The sequence below is a fragment of the Dysidea avara genome, chromosome 9 (assembly GCF_963678975.1).
Source record: "Dysidea avara chromosome 9, odDysAvar1.4, whole genome shotgun sequence".
NCBI classification, from domain to species: Eukaryota; Metazoa; Porifera; class Demospongiae; order Dictyoceratida; family Dysideidae; genus Dysidea; species Dysidea avara.
Window position 1 is genome coordinate 32,314,819 of NC_089280.1, and position 12,270 is coordinate 32,327,088.

General features: G+C 37.3%; 1 protein-coding gene across 1 annotated transcript; it reads left to right on the top strand.

Moving 5' to 3' along the window:
- The first annotated feature begins 5,662 nt into the window (after window positions 1-5,662).
- LOC136267675 (roundabout homolog 2-like) lies at window positions 5,663-11,934 on the top strand. The gene is made up of 5 exons (XM_066062823.1): window positions 5,663-5,666; window positions 5,717-5,728; window positions 6,090-6,368; window positions 11,322-11,570; window positions 11,660-11,934. Exons 1-5 carry the CDS (start codon window positions 5,663-5,665, stop codon window positions 11,932-11,934), a joined length of 819 nt encoding a protein of 272 aa, XP_065918895.1.
- Window positions 11,935-12,270: the final 336 nt, after the last annotated feature.

Sequence of the window (12,270 nt, forward strand, 5' to 3'; positions counted from 1 at the left end):
TTAAGTCTGATTCTTCTACACCATTGAAGAGCCTTTCTAAGATGATAACTCCATCTGTACAGCGATTTTCAAAGCATTACCCCAAGTGGTTTATCTGGTAGGCGTGGCAAGCATAATAATAATAATAATAATAAAATATAATAATAAAAAATTAGCTAATCTCGATTGCGTAATTGTTACACACTGTTGCTTTTTTCGCTGTATCTTCCTGGTTTTTAGCTCGATTTCTTTCAAACCACAAAAGGTTTGAGGTTCAATAGATAACCTATTCACCCACCGATTTTCAGCTTCTTCCCATACGCGGTTTACCCTGTAGGCGTGACAACATATTGGTGTTATTTTTCGTGCATAATCGCTCATAACTCTTTGCCTGTTTATGGTATTCCAGCCAAAGTTGGTACCGAGATGCGCCTTTATACCCCCCTTCTGTGTGCCAAATTTCAAGGCAATCGGATAACGCGTTCGCGTTTTATAGCAGTTTTTGTAAGTGTGCGAAAAGAGGAAGAAAAATAAGAAGAAAAAAAACGAAGAAACTAAGCCAATTTTTGAAGTCGCATATCTCAGGAATGTCTGAAGCGATTTCGCTCAAATTTGGAATGTGGAGTACTGAAGTTGGAGGGAATCTACACAGCAAAACTTGTCTTGTTTCATCAAGGCAGCACAGAGCTACGGAGGTGCGAAAATTGCGTTTTGTTTCTTCCTGTCAATATACTCACGGGGTTGCGCGCCGGCTTCTTGGGCCGCACGACACACTACCGTGTGTCTTGATACTCTACATGTTTAGTTACAGGTTTTAGCAATTGAGTTCGTCAATTTTGCAATTTAATTCATCCCATTTGCAATTGAATTCGCTGGTTTTGCAACTGAATTCGTCCCATTTGCAAGTGAATTCAATGGTTTTGCAATAGAATCCATCGCTTTTGCAATTAAACTCGTCCGTAACAAGAATGGCAGCTGGAGCAAACACGAAAACATGATGTAGCAGCTGCTACAAGAACTTGTTCAAGTACAACAAAAGTAAACAACTCTTTATAAGGCAATAATTCTTCCTCTACAGCCTCTCCAGCAACACTCTACTACGCCATTCGTGATGGGTGTGGTCACACGCGTGCAAGCTAATTAACTTGTCAGACAGCTATCAGCTTCGCGTACTACCAGCTTCAATTACCTTCTAGTATCTCAAGTGTAACTCTCCATGGCATAAATAATTCATCTCTTAATGAACGATTGGTTTCTTGGAGCTGTTTTGTTTATGGCAAATTGTAATGCAAACGCGATGAATTCTATTGCAAAACTGACTAATTCAACGGTGGGGTCTATTCTACGGAACGGAACGGAACGGAATGATGGACTAAACTGCGGAACGGAATGCTTTCTCAGATTGAAGCTTGAAGCTTACCATTGCTGTACAAGTTATCAGTGGCACTTCCAGCAGGTAATCAAACGTACCCCAAGAAAGATAAAACGAATTTAAGGATCGATTGTGGGTTCTTGTTGGTTGTCATTAGTAACGAAGTACTAATTGTGGGAATAGCTGACTCAGTGATTTCATCTTCGGATATATCAAGTAGGGAACTTAATGCATGACTTGTTTTTACTAGTATGTGAGTTATTTTTACTTACTTGACGAGTCACTTGACTTTAGAATGTACAGTCTGAGGCCCAGCCTTTCTAATAGGCATAAATCAGTATGTGTATAGCTACACTACAAAGGAAACAAGTATGGTGACAAGCTGAATCAACTCAGTCTAAGTAGAATCTAAAGGAATTTTGTGCAGTGTGTGAGGAGCAAACATTCAGATACCTCAAGGAGGCTATATTGTGTGAACATCAACGATTCATTAACAGAGTAGTGGACTATTGTCAGATATCTCAGCCTGAGTACTGAGTTGAATTCTGGATGGGGTCTATTTTACAGAATGGAATGCTTTCTGAATCAACTTGCAGCTTGGCTAGCTGCTATCATTGCTGAAATTGCAGTTTATCAGTGGAACCTCCAGGAAAATGGAATAGGATAATTATAAAACATTAATTAAGTGATTGTTTAGGTAATCATGACTTTATTCAGTCTAATAAACAGAATATATGGTTGATTGAGTGAGGTATCACTTTCAGAATGTTCAGACGACCAGTAATGAGATGCATGGATTCATCGAATTTTTGTTGTGGTTGGAGACATTAAATATCCAAAAGCAAACTGACTATAATATTAATTCACTTTCTTTATATTTTCTCAATTTTGAGCCTGTATACAAATAATTGAATTTTCCTTGTCAATAGAAATCCTAGAATAAGATGGGAGAGAAACTTATCTTTGTTTACCTATACTGTACAACCAAGAGTTCGTAATACTGATTTGTATGGGGGAGAGTGTCTAACTCTCAGTATGGCCTGTACAAACACCCTGTGTAAAGTTCACCTTTCATCAAATCAACACCTTTACTGGGGGATAGAAAACTGTTGATTAGAGTTGCTGAAGAAGGTAAAACCTTTGTTCTGAAATAAGGCCGAGGTGTTACTTTAAGCAGGGGTGTTTGGTGAATGCATTCAAGTTAGACACTCTCCACCTTATTATGAACTCTTGGTACAACTTCAAAGTAAAATGAAGAAAACATACAGATGAATCAATAAAATCACTACAGTAAGGTGAATTACAGACTAGTGAGATCTTGGTTAATTAATGACAGTGGTTGGAGATTAAGTGTGGTAGCTTCTTGCTCTTGAATATGTTGCAAAGTGGAAGTACAAATCAAAATGGGATATCAATTTCATTATGAAAAATTTGTATACATAAATAAGGCCACTTCAACTAAATCTTTTGTTTCTCGGGCCCGACCGACCCTGTATTTTTCAGCATAAAATAATTATGTTAATCACGTGATCACCTTGCAAAGAGTGATAACACCACGAAGGAGTTGCAAATTTATCTTTAAGCTCTCAAAAAGTAAATATCTCAACATATAGCTGCCTACTCGCAAGTGATACAGCAACCGTAATGTAGCTTAGCCACCGTTTGACTCGCAATATCACTCTTCAGCTAGCAAAATAGCCTATTTTTATTTTTATTTTACCGACCTACCGACTTTTATTTGGCTGAATTTCGCCCGAGAAACAAAAGATTTAGTTGAAGTGGCGTAATCTAGCATTACTATTTCATTTGTCCTCCACTTAAACATGCTACAACAGTACTAGTGTCAGTACATTGGCAGTGAGTCTACCTTGAAATCTCAACTCTAGAGTAGATCCAACACAGGACAGCCCGCACTGTAACAAATACTTGTGATCCCATTGTAATTTCATGGACCAGCTGGACTGAGAATCACTTGAAAATAGACGAACAAATTTAACCTGTTTTGTTTGAAGTGAAGCATGTGAAATGTTACACTTAAGAAATCCTAGGATTCTTAGGTGGTATGTAATTAATGTAAGTGTTCCATTTCAGGTCTGACTAGATACATTGAAATTACACACACATCTATTTGTCCCGTTTCACTTTAGGATATTTAGCTCAAAGATTTTCGCTTAGGCTCCTAGGCTATGGGTAAACACCTCGAACAGGCTCTGCCTTCTGTGTACACGCTCCAGTGCCTAACTGGTAAAGTAGATAATAACAATAACAATAACATCCTGGTCCAAATCACGCTTGCCTGGTGGCTACGGGCATGGTTTCACATGCGGCTTATAATAGAGATTTGGCTGATCTTGGAGTTTTGACATTTAGCCTGATTCAAGGCTAGCAGTCAGACACATCCTTGAATTGTGCAACAGATAAAATCAGCTCACTATTGAATACGGCATTAGTCCACTGCACCAGCTGTTAATATATAAATAACTCCATGTATACACTTCAGTGATGTTTGCAGAATATACCCTCCTTGTGGTCTGCCAAAATATTTGCTCCTCACACACTGCACAAAATTCTTTAAGTTTTAATTCAGCTGGCTCTTTCCTGTTACCAGTATCTTCCTGCTTGCTTTATTTATACACTGACTTATGACTTGAAATACCGGCCCAGACTGTTTTCTAAAGTCTAAATAAGAAAAACAGCTCAAATAAAGTTCCCTTCCGTATGGATGAACATCACTGATACAGCTCATCCCACAATAATACTTCGTTACTAATGACAACCAACAAAAACCCACAATCATGTTTAACCACCCACTGGAGATGCCACTGCTAACTTATAAGGGAAGTTTCAGCAATGGTAAGTTGCAAGCTTCAGTTTGAGAAAGCGTTCCGTTCCGTGGTTTAGTCCATCATTCCGTTCCGTTCCGTTCCGTAGAATAGTCCCCACCTAATTCAACTGTAAAACCGACGAATTCAATTGCAAAACCGACAAATTCAATTGCAAAACCGACAAATTCAATCGCAAAGGCGACAAATTCAATTGCAAAAACCTGAAATCTGATAGACAATTCAACTAAAAGCAAGTCACCCTGTAGAGAGTTCACCTAGAAACAAGTCACCCTGTAGAGAGATCAGCTACCTTGTAGAGAGTTCAGCTACAAAGAATCACCCTGTAGAGAATTCAGCTACATTTCAAGTCACCCAGCAGAGGGATCAGCTGCAAGCAAGTTATTCTGTAGGAAAAAATTAACATGTGATAAATATATGTAATTTGTCTAATAAAATCAAAAATAGTTAAAATATTAAAAATCTGCTTTAAATCTTGATTACAATTATGATTAAATCTTTTTCTTCTTCCTGTGGTAAAGAAAAAAAGATAGATTAAAAAGGCCCCAAAGCCGGCCATAAGCTGGCTTTGTGGTTTACAAATACAAAAAGAAGTGATATCTAATCCAAAATAGCCAAGCTGTAAAAAAAATGCAGCCCCCAAAAGGGCTATGGTGAAAAAAGATGTGAAATCTAAGGTGGCAGCCAAGAAATGGCTGTGATGGTAGGTTAATGGTAAAAATTTTAATAACAATTCAGGTGAATTTGTGCCAAGACCAAACGGCACCAAATTCACCTGAATTGTTGTTACTAAAATTTTTTATCCTTAACCTACCATCACAGCCACTTCTTGGCCACTGATCACTCTGTTTCATTTATACTTTCTCTATTATGTTTTTCTTATGTGAACTCTTCAGCCAGTAGTTATGGCTATACTTCAACAGTGCTATTGTAATTCCCACTGTTTAAAGTCTTCCTGCCACAATACAATGCAATTTGCAAGTGCTTTCCACTTAAAACACTCATAGCCTATAGAAAGCTTATGCAACTTTGTCAGAAATGGGCCATATCCATTTACCATAGAATCAGTCTGGTTGTTAGGTGCATGTATATGCCTAATAAAAGTTTGCAAAAGAATATTGTGATTAACATACAGTTGTTAAGTGCATGTGCCTAATAAATAAACCTTTTTGTGGATTCACTCTCTTGGGATGCTGTGAACTGCAGTCAATACATGTTCCAATATATTGAGTCCAGTTTTTGTGCACTGAATTCTTCATGTGGAGCATACTACAGAAGGCCACTTCATTTGGTAGCTAAGTATAGACTAGCTATAGTACAGGCACTTAGCTATTTTGACTTTGAACTTCGTGAAATTTAGTGCTAAGGAGAATCTCTAGCATATCTTCTCTTGTATAGTTTTGTTTCATATTGCATGGAGCTTCGTGTTCATCCACATATGCTTATCAACCATAATTAAGTACAAGAAATGGGTATGAGTTTAACAAGTAATATGATTTTAATACATACGTGTGATTTACAGTCAGACTCTATGGTAGGTACATGCAACAGATGCTTAGGAAAAAACTTTTGGGGTGTTTTAACACATTGTGTACGCAACTTAAATTCTCATGTTTTATTTAGACTCTAAATTTGTAGATCTGCACACAGACATGCAGACAGATAAACAGAGGGCTTTCCCAAACTGCTTTTAAGAAACTAGGTAAACACTCACAGCCAGCTGTTTAAAAAGGTATTGCATGACAGCTTAAATTATAGTCTCTTAAAATATTTATACTGTAGCAACTATATGTTTCTAGTACTCAAGTTTATAAACTTTTTTTTAAAATTTACTGATTAAGTAGCTATATACAGCCTATGTGTGTATGTTATCTTTGGTTCTGCTATGTATACAGACCAGTTGTCCATCAGTGTTACACCAACTAATCCAGTGGTTGGTGAGAGTGGAACTGTTCAGTTCACTACTACAGCAAGTGGTATAAATAAGAAAAATTTTGTGTACCAGTGGAGGAAGAGAGGTTGTAGCAGTCTTCCTAATAAGGTGTCTGGTGTTAATGGAGCAGTGTTAACAATTCCTAGTCTTGTTAAATCTGATGAAGGAGTGTATTATTGTAATGTGACTAATGAGTGGCATAACAGTAAAAGGAGTGATGACGTCACTTTGACTGTTCAAGGTATGCATGCTCTCAAAATAGAACCTATTGTATAACAGACATCTTGTAATACTGTAATCCACACACACGCACGCACGCACGCATATGCACACACACACACATACACACACACACACACACACACACACACACACAAGCAACAACAGCTAGGCTGTATGAAAAGAATGTGACCTTTTATAGTCTGGGTGAAAAAGTTGTGAGATCAAAGGTGGCAACACATTATTAAAATTTATTTGACAACATAGCAGGGCTGCCACTATTAATTTCACAACATTTTCACCCAGGCTATTAAATACCACACCCTTTTTCACAGCTTGGCATTTGTGTGTGGACATTGTACTCTATGTGGCTGACTTTGGGGTTTAATTTTACCCACATTTTCTTTTCATTCACAGGTACATTGATGATTATTGAAAACTGAATTTATATAATATAATGTATTTAGGTTAGAGATCTAGTACAGGCATCTTTATAAGCTAAGGCAAAACACGAAGAACCGAGGGTTGGTAATGGGAGCATTTTGTATGGGCATATCGGAGAAGTCATTATGGGATTAATATAGACATTTTTCTAAAATCGTTATGCAATCTTAACATAAGTGCAGAAGACTGCACATGTTTTGTCAAAAAGCCAAGAAATCAAAGCTCACACCTTATTGCTGCTTCCTGAAGTGTAATACTAGTGAAGGTAATCATTTTGATAAGGAAACTGATCAGTTGCTGCTATTGCATGTGCCACGGCATTATGACAGTGTTAATAACAGAAAGTGTAGTGGTGAAACAGTTTGAAGAAACAGCTTGAGTGATCTCAATGGCAACAAGTTGTCACAAGTTGTTTGCTTATTTCATAGGTATTTATGACACTACAGCAGTATAAAGACCAGCCATGGTTTCACATATCGACCACACCAACAATACAGATAATAAATGAATAACCATTCTACAAGGTAACTTACCCATATAGGTATTTATCTACAGTTTAGTTGAAGGTGAAAGATATTTAAAACAATCTAGAAAACAGATTGGAATTAAACAAATTTTCCGTGATGTTACTGGACTTCTCCATTCATCCTGACAAATGTAGCCACAAAATTGAACCGTACCTCTCATAATTGAACTTTAAACATTTTTTTTTATAGAATGAATGGAATGGTGAAACTCGTGTTGGTTTGGGTGACTTTGCCCACTGCAGACTATCAGCCTACAAATATGCTTGGGAGAGCATATAGCAATCATTGATTGGAAATGAGATTTGCAATATCTGAGGTCTTTCTGCCAGTAGGTTTTAAACCATTTTATGAACCTGTTAGTAGGTCTTTTAGTGGATTTTGAAGACCTCATCATCTCTCAAATACTTCAGGATTATCTTGGCATTACATTAGCATGGCGTTACTGTATAACCATATCAATTTCATTGTTGTTTGAAATTAGCTTAGTTTTATACAGTATACAGTACTGATTATAGATAATATTATGTGTTTCTGTATAATATATGCGCATTAACACAAAATTAATTTTATGATTGCAAGTTAGTGTGCCATCCACATTAATATTGTGGAGACTCATTACGATTACCATGCATTACAAAGATGACTGGTTCATTAGTCATCATCGTGAACTTTCTAAAATCATCTTCCAAACATTACTCATGTGTCTTTATCATAGTCAGCTAGTATCTTGCAATAACAAAATCATCATCTCATACCCCTAACATCCACACCTTATAATAACTATAACTCTACTGTTTTCCTGTGGAAACAAAGGAGAGTGTTGAAACCGATGGATTGCTACAGTCAACAGACAGAACTGGACACCTACAGAGTACACATGGATCTGCAGCGAACATTTTGTATCTGGCGAGAAGAGTAACAACCCACTTGCACCACATTACGTGCCTAGTTTGTTCAAGCACTTTAAGAGCCCAGTGAAGCATCATTTGGCAGCATGGTTTGCTCATCGATCAGAGAGAGATGACGGATCCTAGAGAGATGACAGACTGGAAAACAGATGTACAAGGGAGTAGTGCTAATTATTCAGGTTACAGGTGGTTTGTCACAGCTGGTTGTTTACAGACAACTTATTAAATACCACTAATGTTGGGTTTTGCCAGCACAAAAGCTTGTTGGAGAGAGGGCGCTTGCAAGATAATGTAAGAAGGCTGGAAGTAAGTCTCATATGAAATACTGTACAATCGACATACTCTAATAGAGCAGTCACTTTGCTGTAGTAGAGCACACACTTTAATTAACCACACTGCCATCTTTTTTTGGTTAGCTATCCTATAGTTCATGAAGTTAATTCTTTACAAGAAATTAAAATCATAAAGTAGCTAAGTTCATCTTGCAGACATGCTCAGGTTGATATATATCCTAATAGAGCAATCACTTACCTAATATAGCAGTCTGTATTAAGTTCTTAATTCTGTTGTAGCAGTCACATCAACAGTTACCTGCAGCTTAGAAAATCATGCTAATCTATGTAGGTGTAGCTAATGCAATTGCATAATCCTGTTATTATATGACTGGTGTTTATATTGCACCACTGGTAGTAGCTGTTGTTTGTAGTATCCTCCTGACCACATGTACAATGTGTTAGCTACACACTGTATATGCTTTGCCCCCATTGTTAGGTTGTCCTGTTTATACATGTACTTGATTGTATGTGACCCGGTCCTAGTGAAAATTATAGCAATAACAATCAGTTGCATTTGGAACTGAAATTTTATTATTGGAGTGTCATTTGTTTTCTCTCCCTGACAAATACGGTGGCTTTGGTATTCCTGTAGCATGTGTTTCAGCTCCACCTTTATATAATGCATCAAGAAATTCCACCAAGTGCATTGTTGAGGCCATTCTTCATTGGAGATTGGTGCTCATGAAACTATGGTATTCTCTGCTAGACCTCACTATATCAAGATATGTGACATTAAATATATCAGCTGTGATTGCAGTAAACTCAGAAACAGATGAAGTACATCACATGATCCACATAGTCTACACAGATTTCTATTGCATCATAGTTTTTCAATAGTTGTGATAAGGATGCTATGGTAGTTTATCATACCCTGTGAGCAACAGCATGGAGTCTTTTATAAATAGTTGAATGACTGAAATGAGAGAAAATTAAGTTGCACTTTTTATACAGTTGTTAAAACAAATGTATGTAGAGTTCACTAAAGGTATTTTGTGCTAATAGTCTGCATGGGCTGCACCTGTAAATAGGTGTACCTGTCTATGAAGATCTATGTTGGTACACCACTAATGTAAATATCCACATTGTATTTTTTGTGCCTCTAGGTACTTTTTTCAATGGATTTGCAAAGTCTCCAATTTGTCACTACATGCCAGAGGGTCACACAAATAATTAATGGTGTTAGAAAAGCAGTTAGAAAATAGTATGAATAATATGCTTTGATCTTTGGAGGATAATTAGGTCTTTAAAATTCACTAAGAGACCTGCTAGCAGGTTCTCAAAATGGTTAGAATTAACCTGCTGGCAGAAAAGACCTCAAGAATCACAAATCTCACTTTCGATTATTGATTTGCAATGCTCCCTCCAAGCATAATCAGGCTAATAGTCTGCAGTGGGTATCCAGTTACCTGGGCCAACATGTGGTTAATCACTCTATTCATTTTATAGGTATACCTAAAAGAATTCGATTATGGGAAGTGCAATCTAACGTTGTACGTATGTTTGTCAAGATGAACGGAGAAGTCCCAAAATATTATGAAAAAATTCTGTTTAGCGCTCGTCTGTTTCTAGAGTGTTTTATGGCTGTTCAGAGGAGGGTGGAAGCGCTTCAGGCGCTACTTGGAAAATATTACCTTAATTGCATAGTTTAATCACGTGAACCTCAATAGTCCCGATACAAAACTAGTGAATGAGCAGTGATAGCTGATGATCGCTAGATATTTTGTTTGTGCTTCGTGTAAGGATTAAAACGATGTATTTTGTTTTGTAAAAGTGCTTAGTTTTGAAGGAAAAACTGATGGAACAATATTTCGCGCATAGTAATACTATCGCTAGCAAGGTATTTATGTTCAAAACCAAACAATGATACCACACTTTGTTGCATCGTCCACACATTTTAGTTCACCCAGAAATCGATGGTTTTGCATAATTCATTTTAGCGGCTGTTTTCATCGTCTATTAAACTATGGATGGACTTTACCAAGACCTAACTAGGTAAGGTTCCTTGCAGAACATTATTTTTGCTACGTGTAATGTGGGTGTGGTCCACATTAGAAACCATGCCTATTTTTCGTGCTACTGTGGCACCACTGAAGGCACAACTTGCAACAACTTGTTTCCATCATATAAATCCACACAAGCTGCTTCTTCAACACACATCTTCTTTACACTGCTGTGATGCCATAGGCACTGGCTACTGCTAACTCGGCTCGACATTATCGATCACTGCTGTTTTCCAGCTGTGCCAGATCCAATTAGTCTTTACTTGCGAAAGGAGGCAGTGGAAGCTTCGAATTTTTTCGACACTTCAACAAAAACATGTTCAGTCTTCTGTGATTATTTTAACATTGCACAATGATTTCAGTATGACATATAACCCAATCCCACAATGACTCCACCTATATGTCCTTATATAATGCATACCTTTTCTAGGTTGGTTAGAGACCACGCCCTTGGATCTTCGTGTATTTTGAAAACCTCGCTATGCTCAGTTGTAAAATTCAAAAAGTTTCTTGTGCTAGGTCTCTAACCTACACTTAGAGCAGTGGTGAAAAATGATCTTTCAGAATAAGCCGTGAATGGATGTATTGTGCCATTGTCTCGGTTTGAGTTATGATGCAAACAAGTTGGATTTTTTAATTTTACCCTGCCAATTACAATTGCTTTCTATTATATCTAACTATTGACACTTATGCCTTTAAAACTACTTATAGGCTTTAACAGTGTATGCATATTGTATTAAAACTGCTATTTATTACTACAGCTGGTTTACCATTGTTTTGGAGACACCCACAAGATCAGTTTGTTGATAACAATGACAAAGTGACATTTGACTGTTTTGCTAATGGAAGTGATTCCACAATAAATTTTACATGGGAAAAGGACAGAAGATCATACACTTCAGGTGTTACACAAGTTACAACACACAGTAATGGAGTGAGTAGTAGTTTAACACTGAACAGAGCTAGAGTAGCTGATAGTGGCAAGTATCGATGTAGAGCTACTGATGTTGGTTGGGAAAAGTGTTACCTCTAATGAAGGAGAATTATTAAGTAAATTGTATCATTGTTTTGATCAGAAATTATTGCTCTTCACTTGCAGTTCTCCCACTCATCCTCACCAACCCTGATGATGTTACTGTATTTATTGGCCGGTCAACACAGCTCACTTGTAATGCACTAGGTACTGACATAGTCTACCAGTGGATGAAGGATGGTGTAGTAGTGTCTGGTGCTAACTCAAACATGTTGAGGATTACTAACATAGAGGAACCAGATGAGGGAGTGTACAAGTGTGTGGCTAGTAATAAAGGTGGTCAGGTTGAGTCTAATCCAGGAACTGTCACAGTATATGGTATGTTAGTAATAATGAAATAACATTTTTAAACCAGGCGCAAGCCCACAGCCAGCGTGGGTGTGCGCCTGGTTTATTTATTTATTTGTACTGAGCAGTCAGCCCTGCTGGTATGCTCAGAAAAAAACAAAAAACAAAAAAAACAACAACAACAACAACAACAACCACAACAAAAAACAATTCTAACTTAACATACAGTAAACCAATTGTTCGACTAATTACAAGTTAGTACTAGTGTGGTAATATGATTGTAAAAGTGATGTGAACGAATCTGGATCAGACGTTTCAATGATGTTAACAGGCAAGGTGTTCCATTCTTTAACAGTTCTTGAGAAGTAGCTGCTCTGGTATGATCTGGT

Excerpts from the sequence above, each read along its gene's own strand:
- LOC136267675 (XM_066062823.1), top strand. Across the intron at positions 6,369-11,321 it reads CGTCACTTTGACTGTTCAAG|CTGGTTTACCATTGTTTTGG; the intron begins GTATGCATGCTC and ends TTATTACTACAG. Across the intron at positions 11,571-11,659 it reads ATGTAGAGCTACTGATGTTG|TTCTCCCACTCATCCTCACC; the intron begins GTTGGGAAAAGT and ends CTTCACTTGCAG.